General features: G+C 37.7%; 1 protein-coding gene across 1 annotated transcript in view; it reads left to right on the forward strand.

Moving 5' to 3' along the window:
- Positions 1–2,436: 2,436 nt before the first annotated feature.
- Positions 2,437–24,613, forward strand: part of NRK (Nik related kinase) — a gene marked incomplete at both ends in the record, with an annotated part of 89,820 nt that continues 67,643 nt past the window's right edge. The window contains 2 exons of the mRNA XM_080910157.1: positions 2,437–2,493; positions 8,512–8,577. Of these exons, the coding sequence (XP_080766283.1) occupies positions 2,437–2,493; positions 8,512–8,577 (123 nt within the window). The remainder of the gene's footprint in view (positions 2,494–8,511; positions 8,578–24,613) is intronic.

Raw genomic sequence — 24,613 nt, forward strand, 5'->3', positions numbered from 1 at the left:
CAACTACAACAACAAAACAAGTATAGGTTTCTCTGGTTGAGTTTTGGTTAAACATCTGTGCTCTTCTTGCCACTCCACAGGAGTCCTTTCTAGACACACTGACTAGTTCTATGGAATCCAGACACACCAGTAGCTTTCCAGTATGTGCCTAGATTCTCTTGTGTGGTCTGGATTTGCTTTCTGGAGGCTGAAACAGCCAGGGAGCATTTCCTTGCACCCCTGCAGACAACAATGTAGATAAAAATGTCAAGGTGTGGACTTGTTTCCCCTTAACAAAGAAAGATTCTCTCCCAGTAATCCTGCTTCTTTAATTGTATTGCTTGATTTCTCTGCCGTGATTTCTTAAAACAAGCCATACATATAAAATTGTAATTTTCTATAAGCTAGCCAGATCCTTCTTTTTTAAGTTATGAAATGTTAAATTTTTCAATTTCTACTTCATCAGACACAGAAGCATTTTACTGGTCATTCCGGAAATCTTAAGTTGTTTTTAAAAAGAGGATTTTATGTATGGTAGAGTTGTCAGGATTATAGTTCTTTGAAAGTTTAGTGTCTGCAGTGGTATTAATAACATTTAGTTTAAGAAGAAGATTTGATTCAGCAAAACCAGGCTTGTTTTTTTGGAGGAGGTGGTGGTTGGTTTATCCTGTAACTGTTAACAGAGAATCTCTAAGGAGTGACACCGAGTTCCTTGGACAAACTGAAGCCATTCCAGAGTTCACCGAGCCTCTGAGATAAAGGATCGGAAAGAAGTCAAACTCCACCGTTGAAACAGACACAAAATAAACACAACCCACTAACATATAAGAAAGCTAGGTCAAAAATCACCAAAGGCCACCGGGAGTAATTATTTGTATAAATCTCCTTAGGATGGGGAACAAAATTTGTTCATTTAAAAAAAAAAAAAAGAAAAAAAGAAACAGGAAATAAGTTCCTAATAGCATTCGGACCTGGAGTTCGGTAAGCGAAGCACAGTTAAGCTAGCTCCGGGAATGTAAGCAGCTTCAGGACTTTTTCTAAAGCCTTCTTTGTAGCGCGCACGAGCTTAGAATGCGGTTAGTTTTATGCGTTGGCTCCCCTTTTCTGTAAATGCTTCAAGAGGCAACTTACTTGAGGCTAAATCACTGTAGACACCAAGGGTCAGCCTCCTTGCACTTTGTGGGGAGACCGGGGCGCACAACTCCTGAGCCCTTAAAAGTTTTGCAATGAATGAGTGAATGAATGAAACCGGACTGGAACGCTGGAGACTGGAAATCAAGCAGAAACTTTCTGGGCTCACTGCGAGCTCAAAGCCTACAAACTTGGGGCTGGGGGCAGCCTGGGCTGCTGAGAGGGAGCCTGTGCCTTTTGCCCTAGACACCTGTTCACAGGTATGGCTCCAAAATAGCTGCAGACGCCAAACACCAAATAGCCCCAGGGCAAGCGGAGAGCTGCAGATGCCTCCAGGGGCTCCAGGGAACTTTGTCCCCTTTGCCTGGTCACAGGCGACAGCTGGTTTGGAAGATAGGAGTTAGGGCAGCCTTGGGGGTCTCCGTTTCACCCTGTGCTTTAGGGGCACACCCAGGTCGGATCCCTAATCCTGTGGGTAAATCGTTTCACTAGCTTCTCCTGAGTTTCCTTCTTCAACCCATGGAGCAATGAAGTGACAGGGGATGAGAAAGAGATCCCAGATCACTAGGAAAGTTCCAGTGTTTCTTGAGGGGTGGGGGGATGGGGGTGGGTGGGTGGGATGACGGTGCGGGTTGTTTGGACTGTGGCTGGGCTGTGGGGCCCAGGCTGGGAGCGGCGCAAGAGCGGGACCGGTTTTCCGGGGCTGGCAGCTGCCTAGCAAAAAAGTTTCCTGTGGAACAGTGGCCGGCGGGGGCGGGGGCGCGGGCTGCGGGCTCAGCCCAGGACCCGGGGGCGGGGTGCGGGCGGCTAGAGGCTGGCCTAGAGACCGTTAGAGACTCCCTCTGCCCCGGGGCCCCCCTGGCTCGCCTCCCTGCTGCGCGGCTGCCCACCTGGCGACGTGACGCTCCACCAATCCCCTTCGAGCTCCTCCGGGCCCCTCCGCCTTGCACCGCCCCCCTCCTCACCCTGAAAGGCGCACCCTGCCCCGACCGCTCTGCGCTCTCGCCGCGGAGCACCCTTCTGGCTTCTTCGTCTCTCGGACGGACGGACGCTAGAGCTCTCCTCTTCTCTTTCCCCGTAGCCAAACTTACTTTCCCGCCTCCCGACAAACTCCAGCTTCCCTCTTCGTCCTCCCGCTCGGCTCTGGGCTCTTCTCCTCTCCGCTTCCCTCTCCTCTCCCCGAACCACAAGCCCACCAACCCCATCCCTCTCTCCCATTCCCTGCTCCCTTCCCGGGACCCCCTAAACTCCTCTTCCTCCTTCACCTCGGACCTAGTTCCAGCGCGCCTGCTGGACGCGGTCTCCTGCTCGGTTCTTCTCGAAGCCATGGCAGGACCTGGGAGTTGGAGGGACAAGGAGGTGACAGATCTGGGCGAGTTGCCGGTAAGTAAGGGACTCCGGGCCATCGCCCCCCTTGTGAGTTTCTTTCTGTGGTTTTGAAAGCCTGGGGAAGAGAGTCCACACCCTCCTGCAGCCTAGGCCAGGAACTTCGACGGGCTGTGGCTTAGGATGGGCCAGGGAAGCTGTTGAGCAGAATCATCATCCCTGAGCTCCTGGCTGAGGTGAAGGCCACAAAACGCGAAGGAATGGGTGAGGTTGGGGAGAAAGAAGTGGGTCCTAAAAAAGGGTGGGGCCTTTTCTAAATAGAGCCCGCTTTGTCTAGCAGCTGTCTAGCAGCGCATGGGTACCTGTAATACAAGCATTCCCGGACAGGACATGTGGGGGACCACCCCACTTTCGTTCTTTTGCTAGCAAAGATCTCTACCTATGGGCGGAGCCCCCTCCCTCCCCTCCCCCCACCGTAAAGAATGTAAGGAGCACAGAAAATAGAAGCATACGCATCACGCTGCTCTCCCTTTGTAATATCAGTTTCTAAAACTTTACTCTCACCAGGAGAAGGTTCTGGAGTAAGTATTGCTGGAGTGAAAAGAACTCGACGCCTCTTGGAAAGGAACGGAATTCTGTACAAGCCTATTAATTTTTGAAAGTGTATTATCTCTCTTAGATAACAGAATATGACTTTCTTCGTGGTTAGCATGTGCGGGGTGTCCTCCTTTTCTCAATACCCAGTTGAAACTGGTTGGTGGGCTATGAAAGCCTCACAAACATCAGTCCTACTACTGTAGCAACACCATTTATTTCAATGGCATCTGGTTTCTCGCTGATACTGGATCCCACCCAAATTCATTTTTCAAGTTCCCTTTTTAGATTGGCATTTCACTTGCACCCTCTCTTGAATGCACAGGGCCCCTGGACGCTCCAAAGGAGAAATGAGCAGTCACTGGGCTGGAATGATCGCCAAACATGTGTACTTCGGGGCAGTGGCCTCCTTGCCGTGAGAAAAGCTAAATATTAACCTTGAGGTTATAGGACTATTCAAAATCATCTTGCCTTAATTAATTTTTGTGTATGTTTGGCATTTAAAGATATGTGTTGTTAATGATGGCAGATGCGTGCCTCCCTAAAAGCCGGACACTCCCGAAGCCTCCCTTTTTATTTTACATTAGAATGGTATGTGGTGAGGGAGGTGCTGTACACGTGTAATATTTTAGTAAGCTGTTATCAGTCATTAGAAGAACATATTTCAATACAAAACCGTTGAATAGCAACTACTGCAGTGACTATTGCTATTGTAACTTCATAAAATTAAAGCCAAAGGATTTAAACATAAAGTTTTTTTTCTTCCCAGATACACCTGAAACCACTTCTTTTCCAGGAGGTATACATGAAATGTCCAGTCTGTGGAGGCCTCGGTTGGATTCCCTTCCACCAGAGCAGAATTCCCCTATTCCTATTAAGATCGATAAATCCTAAATAAGACTATAAGGCCAGTGAGTGAGCCTGCCCCCTCCTCGGCCTGCTGGGGGGGGGGGGGGGAAGGGCGGGGTTGTTGAAAGCACACGTGGACAAAGTGAAGTGCTTTCTAAAAAATGTCCAAGTTGAGGGATGAAAAAGACCGTGTGTATAGAAATGATAGCGCAGGGAATTCCAAACCCCAAGGAACAACAAAGTAAAAAATAAAGGTGTGATTAGCCCAAAGAATGGGACTAATCCCTGGATTAGCTGAAGTGGCTCTGGCTTTGGGATATTCTGCTCTGAGGAGAGTCCATGAGATAAGCAAGATCTTTATAGTGCCCTCCATTTGGGTGACGTGGCAGTGGTTACAGAAGAGCAAGGTGGGATTGCTTTTTCGTGTAGAAGCATATGGAAAAGACACAAAAACATAGGGTACAAGTGGTCTTCTCCTTTATTTTAAATTATCATGAAAAGCTCAATTTAGGAAAATTCTTATATTTCAGACTCTTATAATAGAGCCATTTTATGTGCTATCGGAGCAAATCATGGGTAATTCTCCCCCTTCCAGATTCAAATTCCAAGAAAATAAATATAGCTGGAGAGCAGCATGCTCTTCAATATTGTCTTTATATCAAACGTTTAGAGATTTAAAGTCATGGTTTCTGCAGTCACGGAGGCATATGAAGGATAGAATATTAGTATACGTCCCTGATAAGTGTAGCAGTTTGTAAACAGCCGCCATCTTGTGAAAAGTGCCTTGGAGGCTTGGGTGTGGCCTGCCGGAGCAGCAGATTGAGCACTACTGTGCAGCGTCCCTGGGTTCAATTCCCGTACTATACAGGCACACGTCAACAGCAGACACACATTTTTTTTCAGACTATAGAAATACAATAAATATATATTTGAGAGTGGAATATTATGTACTTTTCGCGGCTGTTGCACTTAATGGCTAGAAATCGGAAACCCTGGAGAGTACAAGCTTTCGCAAGAGTACAGACTGGAATGTAAAGAAAGAGGTGGAGACCTGAGTCATGAGGTAGAAGGATCATGAGTTTGAAGCTAGTGTGAGCCACAAATAGCCAGGATTTCAAAGACCCTTTTTCATAGCACAACATAATCAGTGATTTAAAAAAAATCTGTAGTAATTTTAATTAGATAATATTTTATTCCTAAAACATTACACAGATGAGAAGAAAATTACATAAAGGTCACAATTGTAGATTGTATTGTGATATAATTATAAACCCTTTGTACTGGGCCTTAGATATATAAAATAAGAAAGCCCATACAATTCTCAATGAGTAGGCGAATTCCATCATATTTGTTTTTTTGTTTTTAAGACAGGGGCTCATGTAGCCCTGGCCACCTTCCAAACTACTTATATAGCCGACACTGGCTTTGGACTCCTTATTCTTCTGCCCTTATTTTCATAGTCCTGGTACTAAAGATATGAGCCACCATATAAGCATACTTATCAATGACTAGCTGCAACTTTTCCCAATTCTTAAGTGGATATAAACTTTCTATAGGAAAAGAATAATAACAGAGATTTGTAGTGTATACTTTCCTTCTTAGAAAAGAGAATTGCAGTGTTGTATGTGTCCACACCTTGTTCTAGGTAGTGTTTCACCTTGGTAACCCCAGACAAGGGATGTACTTATAATTTATTTACTTATTTATTCTATTCATTTTTTATTAATTTATGATTTATTATATATGACCATGTATATCTAGTAAGCCTGAATAACTCAGTCCTCTTTATCTTCAAATCTAGCTTGTCTTTCACTATGATTGTCCCCTAAGCCTTCTATTCCCAGTATGGTAATGACATTCCTGTGACTTCGGCCTTGGTATTTGACACTGCCATGTGCACTCCTAATCTATCTTGGGGTCAGGATTAGGCAGACTTTGAGAACAGTGGGAGCCAAGTTGATCTGAAATAGTACATGATCCAAACACGATATTTGAAATGCATTAAGTTTAGGTTTAAATATACTGTCCAGTTTCCCCAGTCTTCATTAAGAGGCCAATCCTCAGTTCAGCATTCAGCCATGAGAGGCTTCCCACATTACCAGGTTGTTAGCTGCCGCAGGAAAGCAATTTTGCCTTCAAGTGCCCAAGCTTTGAAATACCCAGCACACCACCCATTACAAGTAGAATAGTGTCTCAGCTTGACACTGTAATTCAATTTATTATTATTTTTTCTGAGTCCCGTTCCCTGTCTCTGGGTCACTGTTTTTCCATAGGTCAGTGTGCAGAGACAACGGGGTACATCATCAGGGTATTTTCAAAAAATCATCTAAGGAAATTCTGATTTGATGATTTCTCAATATCCCTAAAGATTCTTTATTTTAAAACAGGATTGCTAAGGAAGTCTCCTAGAGGGACAATCTATGCATGGGCTATAAAATAGTGATCTACGCCAATTTTTTCTTTCTAAGTTCTGGGTCTCTTGTGACGTCATCCTTGCCACTGACTGAGTTTCACTGTAGCACTTATCCCAATACAGCCAACATTTTAGAGACGTTACCCATTAATTTTGGTTGTTTTAATATATAATATTACTATTTGTATGATTAAAAATAGGGAAAGAAAATCCTGTGCAATCTCCCTTTATGTACTTACATAGTGTTTATTCCCTCCTTTGCGGTGCAACGAGGTGAACATATTTCCTCACCTTTAAGAAAATTTAACCACACTTGGAACTTCTTGCTATGGTTGATTATGCATTGCTTTTCTTCCTTCTGCACATAGGCGTATTCAGTTGCGGAAGTCTTCCTTGAGAAGCGAACACTGCCTCCTAGTGGTTCGTTTACTTCCTTCTTCCACACCCTTAAGGAAATTAGCCAGGGGAGCTCTCACTCTTACCTTCTCCTTACTCAGAAGGAGAAAACAACTCTTAAGTTTAAGTTCACAAGGGCAACTGAATTAGGGCTTTTAGTTTACGAAACATAATTTGAATGTATAGAACAATCTGACAAATATTCTTAAAAATTGCTTAACAGGTTCTGGTTCAAAAATAAGTTTGTTTGGTTTCCTCTGTTTGCTTCTCTTTTTTGAGAGAAGATCTAACAATTGGATTTCTTGAATTACAGTCCAGAATACATGTGTGCTGAATAAAAATAGAAAATGATATATAAAAATCTGTGTATTAATTCACAAGTCAGAACAATTTTCCCTCTTTAACTTGATTTAGCTGTAAAATATATTACAAATGATAAAGATTAGCAATAACATCAACACTAGGTTCAATACACCTTGAAAGCATAAATTTTTTAAAAAATATTTTATTTTATTTAAAGTGATCATAAAGGTCATTAAGGTGTTTTTTTTTTAATAGAAATCAAGGAGATTTCTAACAACATTAATGAAACTGAAGTAAAGGCTTGTGATTTAAAATCTGACTACAAGATATGCTTGTCCAACAAATTTCTCATCTGTTTTCTAAGTTTCAGAGATTCAGGCTATATAGACAATATGAGATTTCCCTAACATATGGTATCTTTATCACATTAAACACAAACTTCCTTATAAAAATAATTGCTTACCAATAACAGTTGGCTAACCTGTTTAATTGTTTAATGAAGTAGCCCGGCTCTGCAATATGACTCAGCAGGTAAATGTGCTTGCTGTCAAACCTGAAGACTGGAGTTCAATCCCCAGAACGCACATGGTGAAAGGAGAGAATGGACTTGTGCAAGTTGTCCTCTGATGTCCACATGTGCACCATGGCATATATGAACATGTCCACACATGTACAGAATGAATGAATGAATGAATTTTTATTCATTGTTTCTTTTGAATTGCTACTGTGATAAATATACTTTTCAGTGACATCTTTAAAAGAACTGTGTGCTAAATTAATAGCACCGAAAAGCTGGTTCTTAGTAACTGCTTCATTGTTTAACTTTTCCCAATAGAACCTTCAGAGAGTCACAGCAGAAGTCATATACTAGATAGTAAATATCCTCTGCTTCTTAACGTCTAAAAACTGGCATTTAAATAACATTTGTATTGTAAATAGAAATATGCCTTGATCTACTTGCTTATAATCACCACTTCATTGTGTGATTATTTTTAAGAAAAAATTCTGGAATGACTGCCTTGATAATGGCTTTGTCCGTCCTATGGACACATCTGGATTTGAGGAAAAGAGAATCTAATATTTTTCTATAAAATATTAGAGGTCAGAAATCACTGAACATAGTGTATTCATAGAATAGAATACAATAGAGTCCCAGAGAATAAATGAGTTACCTCGAGTTGTCTAGTTAGTTAACAGTTCTGTTATCGAGTCAAGAGAATATTTATTTACCTGCACCATGAAAAGACACTCAGTTGAAACAAATGTTAATTTACAAGAATACCCACATTATCTTAAGGCTTTACAGTACAATTACATAATTTCATAGTGTTTTTTTTTTTTTTTTTTTTTTATAAAGGACTATACTTAATCTAAGGACATTGTTACCTATTCTTTTGGGAAACAATGGATTCATCACAAAACATGTTTTCAGGGTGTCCTTTGTTTTGTAAATTCTAAAAGAACAATGCAGATTGGAATTTTTTAAAGAAAACTGATAATTTTTGCTCTAATTTTTGTAGGATCCAACTGGAATATTCTCACTAGATAAAACCATTGGCCTTGGTACTTACGGAAAAATCTATTTGGTAAGTGGAGCTAGGTTATTTATTTATGCTTAATTTTATAATAACCGGTAATTGTGAGTCAAATCCCAAAATATGCAAATAAAATACTATTAAATTCGATGCATCAATATGAGAAGTGAATCATGTTAAATTATATGATTGACATTTTAAATTTATTGTTTATTAATACAAAAGAAAATCACTATACAATCTGCTGAACTAATTAAAATAAGATGTAAAATATGTAGCAAAAATTAAATTCTTTGATTGAAAGGAGACAAAAGTAGAATGTACCAAAATAATAATATGACTTACTTTATAATACATATCAATGTTTTAGTTGTCCATATTGAACTTTAAGTTTAATTGATTTATTATTGATAGGCAAAGTTCATAATTTTTCACTTAAGTGCACATGATTCTATACATGTATAAAATTTGCTGAAGAATTTCTCAAAATATGATGCATTTATTTAATAATTATATATTAAGGATGTTCCAAGAACTGTAATAATCTCTTGAGATAAACTAAAAATTAAACCAAGTATATTTCCTACTCTTCTGGGGGTTATAATATTGAAACATGACTTTAAATGTATATATGTATAGGGGCTTGTTTGAAATATCCACATATATTATGTAAGTAAACACACCAACATAATTTTAATTGTTATGTATTAACTCTGAGAGAATTTATAGCAATATAGATGAATAAAACATGGAAGTTTATTTAGATAAGAGGATCATTGTTGGTCTACTTTATGGAAAGTTAAAAACTGATATCAGGGGGATAAATCTTAAGTGTTGTCGAGAATATTGATACATTTTAGGGGGTAATGCAGCATTAAGGGCTAGCATGTATTTAGTCAAGCCTCCTTCTTGTACTCTAAAATATGATAAACTTATGCTTTCTCTATCTTGTAATATTATAAAATATAAGGTTCTATACAAGGAAGTACTTATTTCAAGGTGCTTTCCTTAAAATTGATATCATTGTCCCTAGGTAATTGTTACTGCCTACTGATTACAGGTCATGTTAATACTTAAAGTGGAGCAGTGCCCTGGTATAGGCCTAAAGGAAATATCTCCTTTGTCAATTAAGACATTAATACCCTCTCCCAGAACTTGTCTGGAGCAATATCTTCCCAGTAGAGCTTCTTCTCTATTGTATATGCCAACACTAGTGTAAAAGATGCTTTTAAGTTTTCACACCAAAGCACAGTCCACGTAGAGCAGTGGCTATATAGCCATGTCCTAGGTGTAGCAAAAAGCTTCAGGGTACAGGGAGCAGAGAAAGTGACCATAAAAAGAACAACCATTTTCTTTCCTTCAAATAGTTTTGATCATACACATAAACAGAATTATCTACAAACTAAACATGGCACAGCACCTAGTATATTGTTTATGTTGTGTTTCATTTTCTATTTGTTAACATTCTCAATTTTGCTTCTCAATCTAATGATAAAGCACTTTATATATGGTAGGAAAATTCCTTTCCATGACAGACATGTTTAGAATATGCATATAGTCTATAAATATTCCAGTTCCTGAGTTTGTGAGTATAAATATATATGTATGTATACTTCTAAGAAGTGTAAAGCCTTCTCCATCACCAAATTTTGGAAATAAGGTAAGAATTAAATAAACATTCATCAGAAGTGTGATGTCCTCACCAGAAGACCAACAAAAGAAAAAGGTATGTTATACATGGAAATTTATTCTTAAAAAAAAAAAAAAAAACTCTGGGTCTATTATTTAATACATTTTACTCACAATGAAGATTTAAATATAAATTTTATGTTAATATAACTCAAGGAATGCCTTTATACTTAGTTGTGTGATATACTGGATGATGTTCAATTCTGCTTTTACATATCCTGTAGTTGTGTTTTAAGTTTATTGTGTTTTAAGTTTATTTATATTGAATACACTTACTGTTTTTATATTCATTTTTAGGAGCCTTGCATTTTCTCCCTTAGACCAAACAAAATAAATGTTTTATGCATCAACTTTAGTTTAGCCATTTCTAGAATTTTCTTTATGAATATATAATTTTATATCAGTTAGAAAGAGCTTAAGACTGAAGACCTCTATGTTCCTTGTACTTTGAGGCTTCTATTAATGAAATGTATAACTTCTTTACTTCTGAAAGATATTTACAGGCATAGGAGCTGGGTTGATATTTTCTGGATTATTTTCCCTCGCAGCAACATAAACATGTCACTCTATTCCCCTTGGTTTCCATAGTTTCAGAAGTTGAATGTGTGCGTCTGCATGTGTGTATGTGTGTGCGCATGTATGTACATGTGCGTGCACTTGTGTATGTGTGTGTGTTTCAGAGAAGCCCTCTCTCTCTTTCTTGCCCTACCCCAGTAGTATTACTTCTTACTAAGTATTTGTTAACCCCTTGCTGAGAGGCGGGGGCGGAGGGAGTTCTCTACTTTTCTATGTCAGCCACCCTCTTACCAGATCATCATCTGCCTCTGACATATTCCACATCATTTGAGTTCCAAACTAGTTTCTGCTTCTCTCCAGAGAGGATTGGAATTCTTACCTTTTTCTCAGTGCAATGGATCCTTATCTGCACTCAGGAATGAATCGAGTTATTTGCCTTTTATCCAGGTAGGGAGTTTAGCCTTCGGTATAAAAGAATTGGTATACTTTCTAGTGCTTCTCCTTGTGTTGGTGTCTCTTCATTAGCTCTGTGCCATGAATACACATAGAGATAGCTGGATGCCTGCTTCCCAAGTTTTCACTCTCCTGAAAATCCATGCCTGATATTTGGAAATCACTTTAAAATACATGATTTTTTAAAATCAACTTTTGGGTGTTTTTAAAAATTACTTATTTATTATACATAAGTACACTGTAGCTGTCTTCAGACACACCAGAAGAGGGCACCAGATCCCATAGCAGATGGTTGTGAGTCACCACATGCTTGCTGGGAATTGACTCAGGACCTCGGCCGAGCAGTCAGCTAACTGCTGAGCCATGTCTCCAGCCCACACGACTTCTTCATGTGTGCTCATATGTATGTCTATTCCCATGCCTGCAAGTGGTGCCTTTCTTCATACTTATGACTTGTTGGCTGCTTTGAAACTTCTCTCTAGATTCAAAAGTGTGATTTTTATACTGTTTAGCTTTTTCTAACTATTAGGCTAGGAGTGATTCTCTTTCTTGATTTTATATCCTCATCCAAAGTGAGGAGTCTATGTAAATTACTTTTAAATGAATGGTCATGAAGCAACCATTCATTGTATGGTAGGATATATCAACTTCCAAGAATTTTATAGGGACCTATTCAGATCCAGAGATAGAAAGTGCTTTTCACTGTCAGATTTTTCTAAGGAAAAACTTGTTGCAGAATATTGATTAAAGCTCTTTGTAGAACATAAAGATTTCTCTGTCATTCATGATCCATTTTTATTATACCTCAAATTAACTTCCTTTTGCAAAAAGGTTTGTTAACACTACCTTCATAGAAAATGACACGCAGTAAGTTGTCATTAATTTTAAACTCAGTATCCTTTTGACACTAGTAATTGTACCTTTAGAAGGTTTTGATAAATACTACAGATTAGAAGCAGAGAGACACTCCTTTCAGTGTAAATTAGCATATTTTGGTGAGGACAAAACTCCTTTGAACCAGGCACCTAATTTAGTACTTAGAGCTATGCCCTTGAATCAATTAGTTTACCTCTGACTCTCTCTCTCTCCCTCCCTCTCTCACTTACTCCCTCTCTATCATATATATATATATATGTATGTATGTATATTAGAGTATATATAATAGAGCTCACCACACTTACCTTGTAAATTTTGAAGAAACCTTGTAGAAACAGTGTTTATAGAATGTTTGACAAATAGTAGGTTTCCTTTAAGACATCTATTACTGTCATTATTTGTAGTATTAATTTCACACACACACACACACACAAAAACTAACTCTGGAATTGTTACAAAAAACCGAGTTGCTTGGTATTTTACTATTTTGTGAATCAGACTTCAGTAAAAGGACAGAAATATACATAGTGTGCTAAATAACATATCATTACTATTACATCTTCATTTTAGTTATGTCTAAATATGCAGATTAGAAATATTGAATTAAATTATTAGGTTAGTAAGATATTGGGTAATTTTCTAGTCCATATTTTTGCTAGATTGTCTTTCCAGTCCATGATGTTAAAAAGCATGCCTGTGTATTACACAGATATATAAATCTGTTATGTATTAGACATTGTATAACCAACCTATAGAACCAAATGGAGATAGGATAGCATTCAAAGTTACTGTGAGAGTGACTCACAGAGGTCTTTGCTTTTTCAGTGTTGCCAACCACATCCCCTGCTGTTGTTTGTTTTGGTTAAAGTCTCTCCAATGTCTTCCAGCTTAATTCCAAGGTCTCCTTCTCTGGCAGGTCTCCAGCTGTCTGCTGAAGTCTGTATACACTGAAATAAAGACTGAGTCTCACTCTTTCTTCTAAGTCTTTCCCTTTTCTTCTTTTAATTAGACACCTATCTTCCCACCCTATCCCCATTCTTGCCACTACAAACTTGAATTTGTAGGCTTCTTTTTCCTTCCTCATTCTTGGAGAAATACTGCTCTTCCATTTATTTCCCCCCAAGTAAGGTTAGAAATGGTAGATTTAATTTTACCTTTAACCACTAGGCTCATAGCTTGTGATTAATAATTTAGAAGAATATTGGACCATGAAATGAAATAGGTGCAAAGAAAGAAAGTAGAGTCTAAGCTAGTAAGGTGGCTTAGTGGTGACAGAAGCTGGAGTGTAAGCCTGATAATCTGAGTTTAATCAGTTGAACCATGATAAAGTTAGGAGACAATCAAATTTACAGAAGTGTTCTCCCATCTTGCTATGTGCACTATGGTACATGAATGATGTCCCATCTCCCCAAAAGAGAGAAGGGGCATAAAAACAATAAGTTAGTGTTCCTGAAAATAGATTGCAACTCATTCTTCAACAAAGCAAACTAAAACTCAAATTTATCATGGAGAAATGCATACCGAAGTACTCCAGCAATTTCATCAAGTATGAAGTAAATATGAGTCTTTAGAGAGGAAGGGTAGAAACTGGCAACCTGACCCTCTAAATGTACACTACTTAAATTTTCTGAGCACATTTGATAGGCAATGACATCAATGCACTAAACGTGAGAATTGCCAGTTTCTTATGCCTTTGAGATATAGCACTTCACAGAATGCATTATACTACATATGACATAAAGAAGTCTTACTCTCAGAGTAATAATGACAATGATCCTATAGTTCCAGAACCTTCTTAAATACTAATTGACTAATAGCTAGAGACAATTACTAGGATGCATTTCCATGTTGTAGTTCACCAAATAAAATATTCTTCAGCATATCTTTCTGCTTCCTTCTCTATTTTGCCACCTGACTGGCTTAAGAATTAGCTGAGTTATTATTGGAATATCCCTTTCAAAGGTAGAAGTTGGCACCAGGGATGCTAAGAATGCAAAACATGTGTTAGTATGCAACACAACTCGACTAAACATGATATTAGCAAAGTGAAGCATGCAGCAGGACTTTCTGGGTGAACAAAAAATGACCACAATCTTCATGAACCCTCAGCTGAACTGATAACATCTAACTCTGCTCCTCCATTGCCTTTGGGCACGTGATGAAGTCAGTGAAAGGAACTGAGTAAGACAAGGCAGCCATTTCAAGCAAAGGCAAACTCGTTTGAAATACAATAAAAATGTATGGCAATATGTGGATAGTTTGAAACTGAAACTTACCTTGGATGTTGATCCTTGGAAGATCTGAGTAGAGAAATCTGCCCCCTTGGTAATCAGAAGGTTAATTCAGGTAAATAACAATGTGGCATTATGGTCCTGAGCAAATCCCTGACCTGCTTTTATTCTGGAAGTGCAACAGTAATTGTGGAAAACTTGTTTTAAAAAGCCATCTAATGTATGGTTTTTAAATTTTATTTTATTTTATTTTTTTTTTTGCACGCTGCAGGACACACCGCAACTATTTGCAAACCTTACCAGACAGGTGGGATTTAAGTTTATTAGTTGCATTTTCTGCATTTGAATTTGGAACAAGGAATGGGAAAAGACAGGAAGGAAAGAAATGTCTTCAAAGTTGATGACATACAATTTATGATATTTAAAATTAATTTCCAAAAATATGGTGATGACATTTGAGTTGCCTAGCCACTAGGTCTATTGGATGGGAGAGTGAATATTTTTCCTTTTAGGCTGAAATTATACTGTTTATTTGCCTACTAAAATGTCTAGCACTGTGAATGCTTTCTTTTTAGGTAGAAAAGTTTCCTCACATCCTTGCCATTTTGCAAATATAGCTCAATTAAGTCAGCCAACAAATATTACTTGAGTGCCCACAGAGAACACAACAGTGGGTATTTTATCATACATTTCAAGCCTCTGAAGCAGGAGCTGAAGCTGGAGATTAATTGAAGCCATAGGCATACCAAGCTATTGTGCCTTCCTAATACAACATCCCAATTCCAGAGCCTGGCCATGACTCCACCTTCTTCCTGTGCCATGGTTTCTTTTTAATAATATGCCTCTAGGGTAATAATTAGTCTTTCTCAAGGAGACTGTCCTAGCAGAAGTGTTAAAGGTATCTATTATATAAAAGCATTGTTTTGAATGTCTAAAACACTCATGATAGAAATTTCCAAAAGTTATTGAATACATACTATGTACCATATACTATATTAAGTAGAATGTAGTAAGGTAATCAAAACCTATTGGGAGGTAATTTTTCTTGTCTTCCTTAACTGGGACCCCACATTAGAGGAAGGAATGATGCTAAGAGGAAGAAAGAAAGAGGGAAGAATGAGAATGAGCAAAAGAGGGGAGAAAAATAGGAATGGCATTATTTATTTATTTATTTATTTATTTATTTAATTGGCTATAGAAGTTCTAATGAATCAATATGATTACAATAAGAGTTTTATCATCACTAAGGGAACAGAAATTGAATATTTGTGGTGGGAATGATGAAAAGGACCAATATAGGCTATATAAATCGAGACCCAGTCAAATTAATGGAAATTATAGAGTCTTAAAGGCCTTGGTATAAAGGATAGATTTCTCTCTTGGCAATGGCAACCTCTCAAACCTAGGAATAGAGGCAGATCTCTAAATTTTAGGGCTGGTTTATCAAACTTATGTATCTCAATTAATCTTGAAGAAAGAAGTAATTAGTATTATAGTTAGAGAAGAACAAGTCATGGATGGATTTTTTTCCTCTGAGATTATTAATATAGTCAATATAATATATGGATATATGAGTCTTAATTAAGCACATGTATAAAATGACACTCATATTCCCAGAGCAAATTCAGTTAAAGTGGTTTAAGTATCAAGAGTTTCTGCTTTGTGTTAACCTTTACTAGTTTCCCACTAGGTCACCAAGACAAGCCATTAGACACTTTGTAAAGTCACCCTTGATTTATGGAAAGAAAAAATTAGAATTACTTTTAGGGTTTCTCAACATTCTATCCTTGTGTACTAGTGTCTAAGATACTATTGCATGTGTGGTGCCACATGTGACTCTAAGCAGTGTAAACAGGAAAGTAGAAGTTTTTAGAAACACATTTTACTCAAGAGGGAATGATAAGAGCTTACAAAGAATCCTATTAGTCAAACCAAATGAAAACATAAAAAACAAACACAATATAATAACAGGTCTTTAAGCTGCAGTTTTTATTTTTCTCTGCTTATATACACCAATGTTCTAATAAATTGCTCCTCTCTACAAAAACATGGGGAAAGGAAAAGGAAACTAGATGTGAATTTTGTGTTATTCAATAGGAAAAATAATGGCATCATGGTGTCTTATGGGTCATTTTTATTATAAGATAAGAAAAGTTCTTTAAGTTTGTCTTTTTAAGCACAGTCCCTTCATGGTTAAAAAAAAGGCTGGATTGTTTAGAATCCCTTGAGACAGGAAAAAATATTGATTATATTCTAAGCACTGCTAGCAACATTTTGTATAAATCATTAACTCTAAAGTGCAAAAGCAAACAGACAGACAGACAGAAAAAGCACCATGATGATCAGAAGGCACAGGTCTCTGGATCAAGATTTCCTTGACTGTAATCTGTGATTTAAACATTATCCACTTTTAGAGACTGTGACATCAAGGTCTAAACATTTCCATAGTTTTTACATTGTCCCTGGCTCTTACTTGTCACTATTGTCTTGGCATCTCATAAGAGCATTGTGATGTGAGTGCCTTTACTTACACAAGGGAAGCAAAACTGTTAAAAGTAAATTAGACATTACATAGGGAACCCCACATTTCCCCAGGCCATAGGCGTGTGTGCCCTTAGCACTACTATATTATATTCATCTTAACATGTCCAAATTAGAATAAAATCATTTTATTAGATATCAAGTGAAAGTATTAGTTTGTCCCAAGTGCAAAATAACCATATTTACCAAACAAACAAACACAAACTAAGGTCAGGGCATAATGAAGATCATTAGCAATGTGTCTCTGGGACACACTGTGTTTCCTTCCTGAGGAGCACTAAGACAGTGAGTCTTAGGGACTTTTTATGAAACAATTGAATTTCAGAACTGGATAGACACAAACAAATAGGTTTTAAAGGGTGCTTGAGCTCATACCCACACTCCTCCTCGGACTCCTGGAAATCACTGGGCATCAGATTCCATTACAGATATTTGTGAGCCACTATGTGGTTGCTGGGAATTAAACTCCAGACCTCTGGAAGAGCAGTCAGTAATTGTAACATGGGCCATTTCTCCAGTCCCAAGAACTGATTTTTTATTAATGAGAATTTTCAGTAAGAAAATTCTGATGAGGTAACCATGAAGCCTCACCTGTAGCTGGGGAGCTTCTAGAAGTTGATAGCTGCTGCGAGTCAGTTATTCTTAATAGTGTAGCCCAGGGGTAGACTCATGTCCCAATGAAAGGGCACATATCCAAGAATATATGGCCAACACAAATTTGACTTATGGGTTTTTAACTAGGGGCTTGGTGATTGACATATAAGTAGGTAAAGGAGGAATGGGTATAGAAGGAGTTGGGGGAGGGGTGAATATGATCAAAACTAACAGAACTAAAATAATCACATTTAAGTGTGTGCATTCATAGTAGATATGTTTTAAGTAGCATGTATACAGATTAGACTGCACAAAACTTAAGGACTCCCCTTGCTCTGCTTAAGAACATAACTTCTCCCAGAAAAGGCAGAAAAAAAAAACGGCATATATCTTGAAAGGTTAGACAGTGGCAGAGGATGAAACACAAACACATGGAAGAGAGAATAAGGGTCTGGCATTACAGATGTGGAGGTGAGAACCAGGTGTGCCCTTTAAAAATGTCCTTATATTGTTCCCATCCGATAGGAGTGCAGGTTTCAATAGAACTTACTGGTGAGGCCTCCCTAGTGGTTAACCTCTACAAGAGTTTTGTGATCAGCCAAACTCTTCCCAACTTGACATAGAATAGTGTTGTGATGAAAACCAGTCAGAAAAGGCTTGGAGTGGATGGCTAATTAGTAATTAGTCTTTAGAACTGTTATACAAGTTGTATAGGAAGTAAGGATCCAAGAGTATTTTTTCTTTATTTTGACTATCCTAGAGTGCCTAATAAAGTTAATTGCATATGACTGGAATAGAAAGACATCAGGGATAAATAAATAAGGAGAAGTTGCCTGTTTCTATTTTCTATTGTCCACATTCACTTTTCTCTTTATCTTAAACATTATCATTTAACAAAGAGCTCATTAAACAAAAAACACTGTGCATCTAGAAAACCTATTTTCATCACTTTTGTACTCTTTAGAACAAGCATGGTACCTTATACACATGGTGCTTAGCACATTTTCCATTGGAACTAAAAGAACGTGTGCGGAAGTGACCTCTTGGGAAATGACACCTTATTGGGAGCTCTCTACAGAAAAATGTGCCTTGATGGAAAAGCCCTATGACACCCTGCAATGCCATTACTAAAGACAGCATAGCTTTTTCAAATTATACCACCTAAGTACCTGTCTATTCTGACTTTTATTTCAAAAGACGGTACTGTGTAGAGATAAATATTTCCAAAAAATTAAAATACTAGCTCTTCTTTTTATTACTCTCTCCTGAATGAGTCATTTAGGATACTTGAAAGAGTATTTTTTTTTCTAAAGGTCCTGTAGTTTGCTGTAGTGTTATTGGCATGGCCAAATCAGATGGTTCAAGAGAGCTTCATACCTTCAGCAAGATGTCTAGAACATGTACAAATATTTCCTGACTTGGAAAATTGGCAGCCATTAGAAAGAAAAGCACACATAAATAAGAGCATACAAGTTCTTGCTTCCCTTCACCTTCTACCCATGCTCGCCAGTTTCTGAACTATCCTAAATTTTATTATGCTTTAAAAGAAATTAAATGGCCCAAAATAGTAAACTTTAAAAGATTTAGTAGCATAATTTTTTAGCAGCTCTTTCTCCTCACTTCATACCATTTCCGTTTCCATGTCTCTACTTCATCCTTTTACTCCCTCTTCCTCCTCCCCTATCTCTTTTCCACTTCCTCTCTCCTCATTGATAATGAACTTTTCCTGCCCCAAGGTCCTGTGATGCTACTATTAGTCAAAGACAGTCTCTCCTCTCTCTCCTGCTGCTGTGTATATGTATGTGTGCTTGTGCGTGTATGTTTATGTATGCTTGATTTATGACCCTTTAATACTCTTTAATCATATCATACTTGGAATTAGGTAGACATATTCAGTCTTCAGCTGCACTAGTTCCAGAAATAGTCAGCTTGAACAAAAAGGTGAAAACTAGTTGAAGCATGAAATAGAATAGAGATTTTTGTAGAGTGCAGTGTCTGTGTTTACTCCCACCAATGCATTGTAGAAACAAGTTTGACTGACATCTTCAACAAAATACTACTACTCCTAAAAATACATAGATAGCATTAATTTTATGACTCTTTTTGAAGGAAACTATTAAAAATGTTTGTTGGCACCTGGTATATCTAGCCTGACTAAAATGGAACCTAGATGATTTCTATTGCACCCAAATATGAATACCAAGACTCAAGAGATTACAGAAAAATAATGCACTGTCAGCTTCCTGCCCTAAGGCCCTTTAGATGGGATGTGAGGATAGAACTATCCAGATAAACCTAACCCTTCCCCAAGTCCCTCTAATGGCATGTGTGGGTATGTGAAGTTGGGAAAGAGTTTCTAACAATCTGTTTAAATATGGTCAGTGAATTTGTGCAAGACAATGTTTAAAAAACAAGAGCATGATTATGTCCATAATTCTGTTAGAACAGTTATTAGGTCTTGCAGGCACTATAAAATAGGACAATATTTATTTATTTTTAACTTTTTAATTTTTGAGATTATATTTATAATTGTCCCTTTCCTTTTGTCCTTTGCATGCTCCCATACATGAACCCTCTTGCCCTCTTTGATTGTTGTTACATGCATATATGTATATATATATATATATATACGCACATGTATACTTCTGAAGATAACCTGCTCAGTCTGGATAATGTTATTTGTTCGTATTTAAGCATTATAAAAAGAAAAAGACCTGCTTTTCTACAACACACACACACACACACACACACTAGAATTTTGTTGTTTTTTTTTTCTTCTAGACTACTACACACTTGATAGATGATGCATGGGATATAGCAATCAAGCCTTATTCCATGAGCATGTGTCTGTAGGGTTATAGGGCTTGCTTTCTGTTTGCATTAAAGTAAGCAGAATGAGAGGTAAACTAAACAGCTTTGCTGATTCCTAATTGAGTATTCTATTGAAAAGCATCCATAAGAGGTAGATAACACACATCACTTTGAAGTGTTCTCTGCAGAAGCATTATGCCAAATCAAATCTTCTGCTTAATTGTGTATTTTATTTTTTAATTTAAATATTATATTCCAAGGCCTTGTTGATCAGGTAGTAAGAAAAAATAAAACAAAATAACAAACAAAAAAAAAGCAACAAACAAGCAAAGGCATGTGTGTTAAAAGGACAGACATAGAAGGACTTAAGGCCAATTTGGCTCCCAAATGCAGAATATTCACTTAAATTTCAATCTCACTGAGTAGACAATAATTTTGAGCACAAGTATGCCCCAAGAGTATATACTTATACTACAAGCACAATTGTCCATCTGAAATTAGAACTCAGCTAGAATAGCTTGACATTTTACCTGCCAGCTTTATACAGATCCAGCTTTACCTCGTCACAAATTTATTGACTGTTGGCCCTCTATTAATAAGAGGGGCCCTGTCTTACCCACCTGCTATGATATGGTAAGGAATGCTGAATCAGCTTAACTAAAGCTGCTACCAAAGGGTGGAGAGTGTTAGTCTTCTAGTCCGAAAACAGCTGCTACTCCTCCCTACATATAGCAAATGTTGTCCTGTGCTTCTGTTGGAGCGCCATAGCAAAATTTCTTTGATGGCAGCTGTCAGGGTTCACTACGTCCAGGTGAGTAATTTTTTCCTCTGAAGGGCTGAGCCAAGCAAAGGAGAGATTTTACCTTGGCATGCTAAGGAGAACATTTGCCTGTTCATTTTACTAGACTGGAAAAGACAATCAAAGTCACTCTTAAAGTTACTCTGTGGCTTTTCTTTCTTTCTTACTGTACAAGTAGAGAGGGCTCTAGACTGTTGAGCTCATTGGCCTTTGTCAAACTTAATGCACCTGATGTGAGTCCAATCACTTAGAATGATTGCACCAATTTTAAATCAATGTTGATTTTTTTCCCTTCTGATGAAAGATCATATAGTCTGAGACAGACTAGCCCCAGAAAGATTAGTGTTTAGAACTCAATCTGATGTAGTCCATTTCTTTGCATTGTGATATATCTCTCTTAGCATATATATGGTACTCAAGGACATATACACAGATGCCATTAGTTTGCATATAGCTTAAAATGGAGGTAGACTATTAGCAATGATGATTGCTTCTAGCCACTATATCACCCACTTCAAAAATACCATTAGCATGGTCCAGAGGTGCTCACTCAAGTGCAGCTCACAGTCTCCAGAAAAATAATGTACCCACACATTTTATGTTATGCCATGTAGGGGTAATGCTGTCAGCGCGCGCACGCGCATGTGTGTGTGTGTGTGTGTGTGTGTGTGTGTGTAACTTAAGAGAGACTAATGCTTGTAATAAGAGTTCTTCCTAGGAAGACAACTGTTTCATGAATTTAATTTCATGTCTCTAACAAAAACTATTGCAAACACCTATTTTGACTCATCTTTCTGTAATCAGATTCATTCTACTCCCCATACCACAGTGGGCACGAACACTTTGGTATCATACAGGTCTGAATTTCACATTGTATGAATTAAATGGCTTCATGAGTGGAATGTCTGAGGGGGGTGGGGGTCATTTCACTTCCTTTAGGTTTACCTTCCTAAACAATGGAGACAGGGAGAACCACTATGTAATGTAGGTGTTAGTATTCTTAAAACTCTTGTAAAAATCTTTTCACCCATGCTAGACACTGTACAAAATGTTATTATGACTGAAGATGGGGGAAATGATCAAGGAATTATTTTTTTTAACATCAAGCTTATTTTAGAGCTGCAGGCAACTAAGGAATGCCCAGATTAAGAGAATTAGTATTCCCCAGGAAAGAGCACAGTAAATGCATGTGGTCATACCCCCAAACATACAAGTAGCAGTATATACACTGAGCAGATTATGTTAGGGTTACATGTGTATATGCGTCTAACAATTAATGAGCAATGTGGTCATGAATTTAAGGAAGAGTGAGAGGAATATATGGGAGGGTTTGGGGAGAATAAAAGAGGAAGAAGTAATGTAATTATGCCATAATCTAAACAGTGAAATTAAAAATTACTACCCCGAAAGCCAAAGTAGTTGGGAAAGAATCAAACTCTACTGCAGCTTGGAGCGAGAAGGACTCCTTAAACATAATAGGTCTACCATTCATTTAGAAATAAAACAACTCAAGCCCTCAGCAGGGAAATTACATGTTTAAGGTCAAATTAAGTAAGGAGGTAAAACCTCGTGCTTTATAGAAAAAACATATCTCTATCCTTTGCTAACTTATATACACTCAAGGCTTCCAGATAGTAATTGATACTCTGGTTTTCAGGTAGCTCTGATCTAGATAGTTGAAGGTGAAACATCTCATTTTCCCCTGCTTCTGTGCCAGACTGCCAATGATTAAAATTTTAATGCAGGCTGACAGCACTAGCTCTTGTTAATACACCAGGGAAGTGTAATTCTTGGGAAATTAGATGTGATTGGAATGTTACTCTGAAATCTTTTGAGCAATAGCCATGAGTAAACAGTATTAAGCAGTTTATCGCAAGGAGTTTTATTGTTATTCACAACAATTCAAAGAGAAAGCAAGTGAGTTTTCTGTCTTTGCCACATCACTCCCGTTTCCTGCATCTTTCCCCTGATACATTTTTTTTGCTGTTCTTTTGAATCTTCTCTCCTCACTCTTTCCTATTTTTTTTTTTTTTTTTTTTTTTTTTTTTTTTTTTTTTTTTTTTGGAAAGAAACTGAAGATATGGGAAGGAAATTTGTTCTTGGCTTGCTACAGCCATTTTCCACCACGTTTATTTCCATATGTTATGTATTATTATGTAAAATTTTAGGTAATTTGTCTTAGGTTTATTAGATGATGATGATTTGAAAGTAGGGTAGTCTGACCTGCCCTGGTCTAAAATATCTGTTTACATTGCTAATGCCAGATATGCCTGGGACTTGGAGACAGTAATAGAAGGCGAATGAATGATGTAAAATGGACTAGATTTCAGTATTTCATTCCTTTTAGAGTAGCCCACAATATGATCGGAACTAAGAAACACTTTGAACAATGTTGTAAGCAGAGCCAGTAGCAGGCCTTGGACTTGGATCCTTCTGATGGAGTGTAATATCCTTGTTTTTAAACTGCATAAGTTCATCAACTGGAGTGCACACTAATTTACACAAACACATGCCCAGGGTCTACATGAAAATGTTTCCAATGGGAACTACTACTGGTAAGTTGGATTTCATATATGAACTAGAAATCTCAGGGAGGGCTTATTGATTTATTCAAAAGCTAGACAACTTTTTAAGTCTTGAGAACATAGAAATTTGACTCAATATGGTATGGTTTGCTAAAAAAAGATAGACCAAAGTTATTTCCTGCAGAACATTTTACTGCATTCTTCCATATTTACATTACTGGGCACTCATGCAATTTTGGTCTTCTTACCAGGAATCACATTTTATAGGCATTTTATAAATTAAGAAATGCATTAATCGACTGATTAACAGTTTAAGGAATGGGATTAGTTCTCACCTTAATCTCAAGGGAAACAGGTCTAAGGCAGGTAAATTATTTCAGATGGTTGTGTGGGAGTTAAGAGGGAGAATTCCTTAACAAGGAGAGTTGCTCCCAAGAAAAGCAAAGCCAGATGTATCACCTCTGTAAAAGGAAAGAGTCTTAAGGGCTATGTGGGAGGGGTGGGGGATGAAGGCAAAGTAGAGGTTATTCAATTGCCCTTGATGGAGGGAGTCTGGTTCTCTCACTTTTATGGGCTCAATTCTCTTTACTTGGAATGACCCTCCATTGACCCAACTTCATTTAAATGCAAAGAAACAAAGAAAGACTGAAGGACATAATCTCACCTCCTAAATTAGAGTATTGAACAGCTGATTGATATGACCAATTCAGAAAAGAGACAACACACACTGTATACTCAAAGCGATGGTTTAAATTTATTTGTCAGTTCAAGAAAACAGGCTACATTAAAGTCAACAGAGAAACAGCTACGTTATTTGCTTACTTGAACCTCATCTAGAGTTATGAGGCCTTTTAAGTTCTCCAGTGGAAAGGAAATTGACCTTTGGGTCAAATATTGTGAGACTTCTTTAATATGGTGAAAAATGTTGAAGTGGTCATAGGCTAAGGAATTATGCTGAAGATCAGAGAAAATAGGCACGTGATTATGTAGATGAAGCTGTTTCAAATTGACTGATGAAGAGAGAAAAGGTAAATTTCTGGTTGTGGCTAGAA

Source organism: Micromys minutus (assembly GCF_963924665.1).
Source record: "Micromys minutus genome assembly, chromosome: X".
NCBI classification, from domain to species: Eukaryota; Metazoa; Chordata; class Mammalia; order Rodentia; family Muridae; genus Micromys; species Micromys minutus.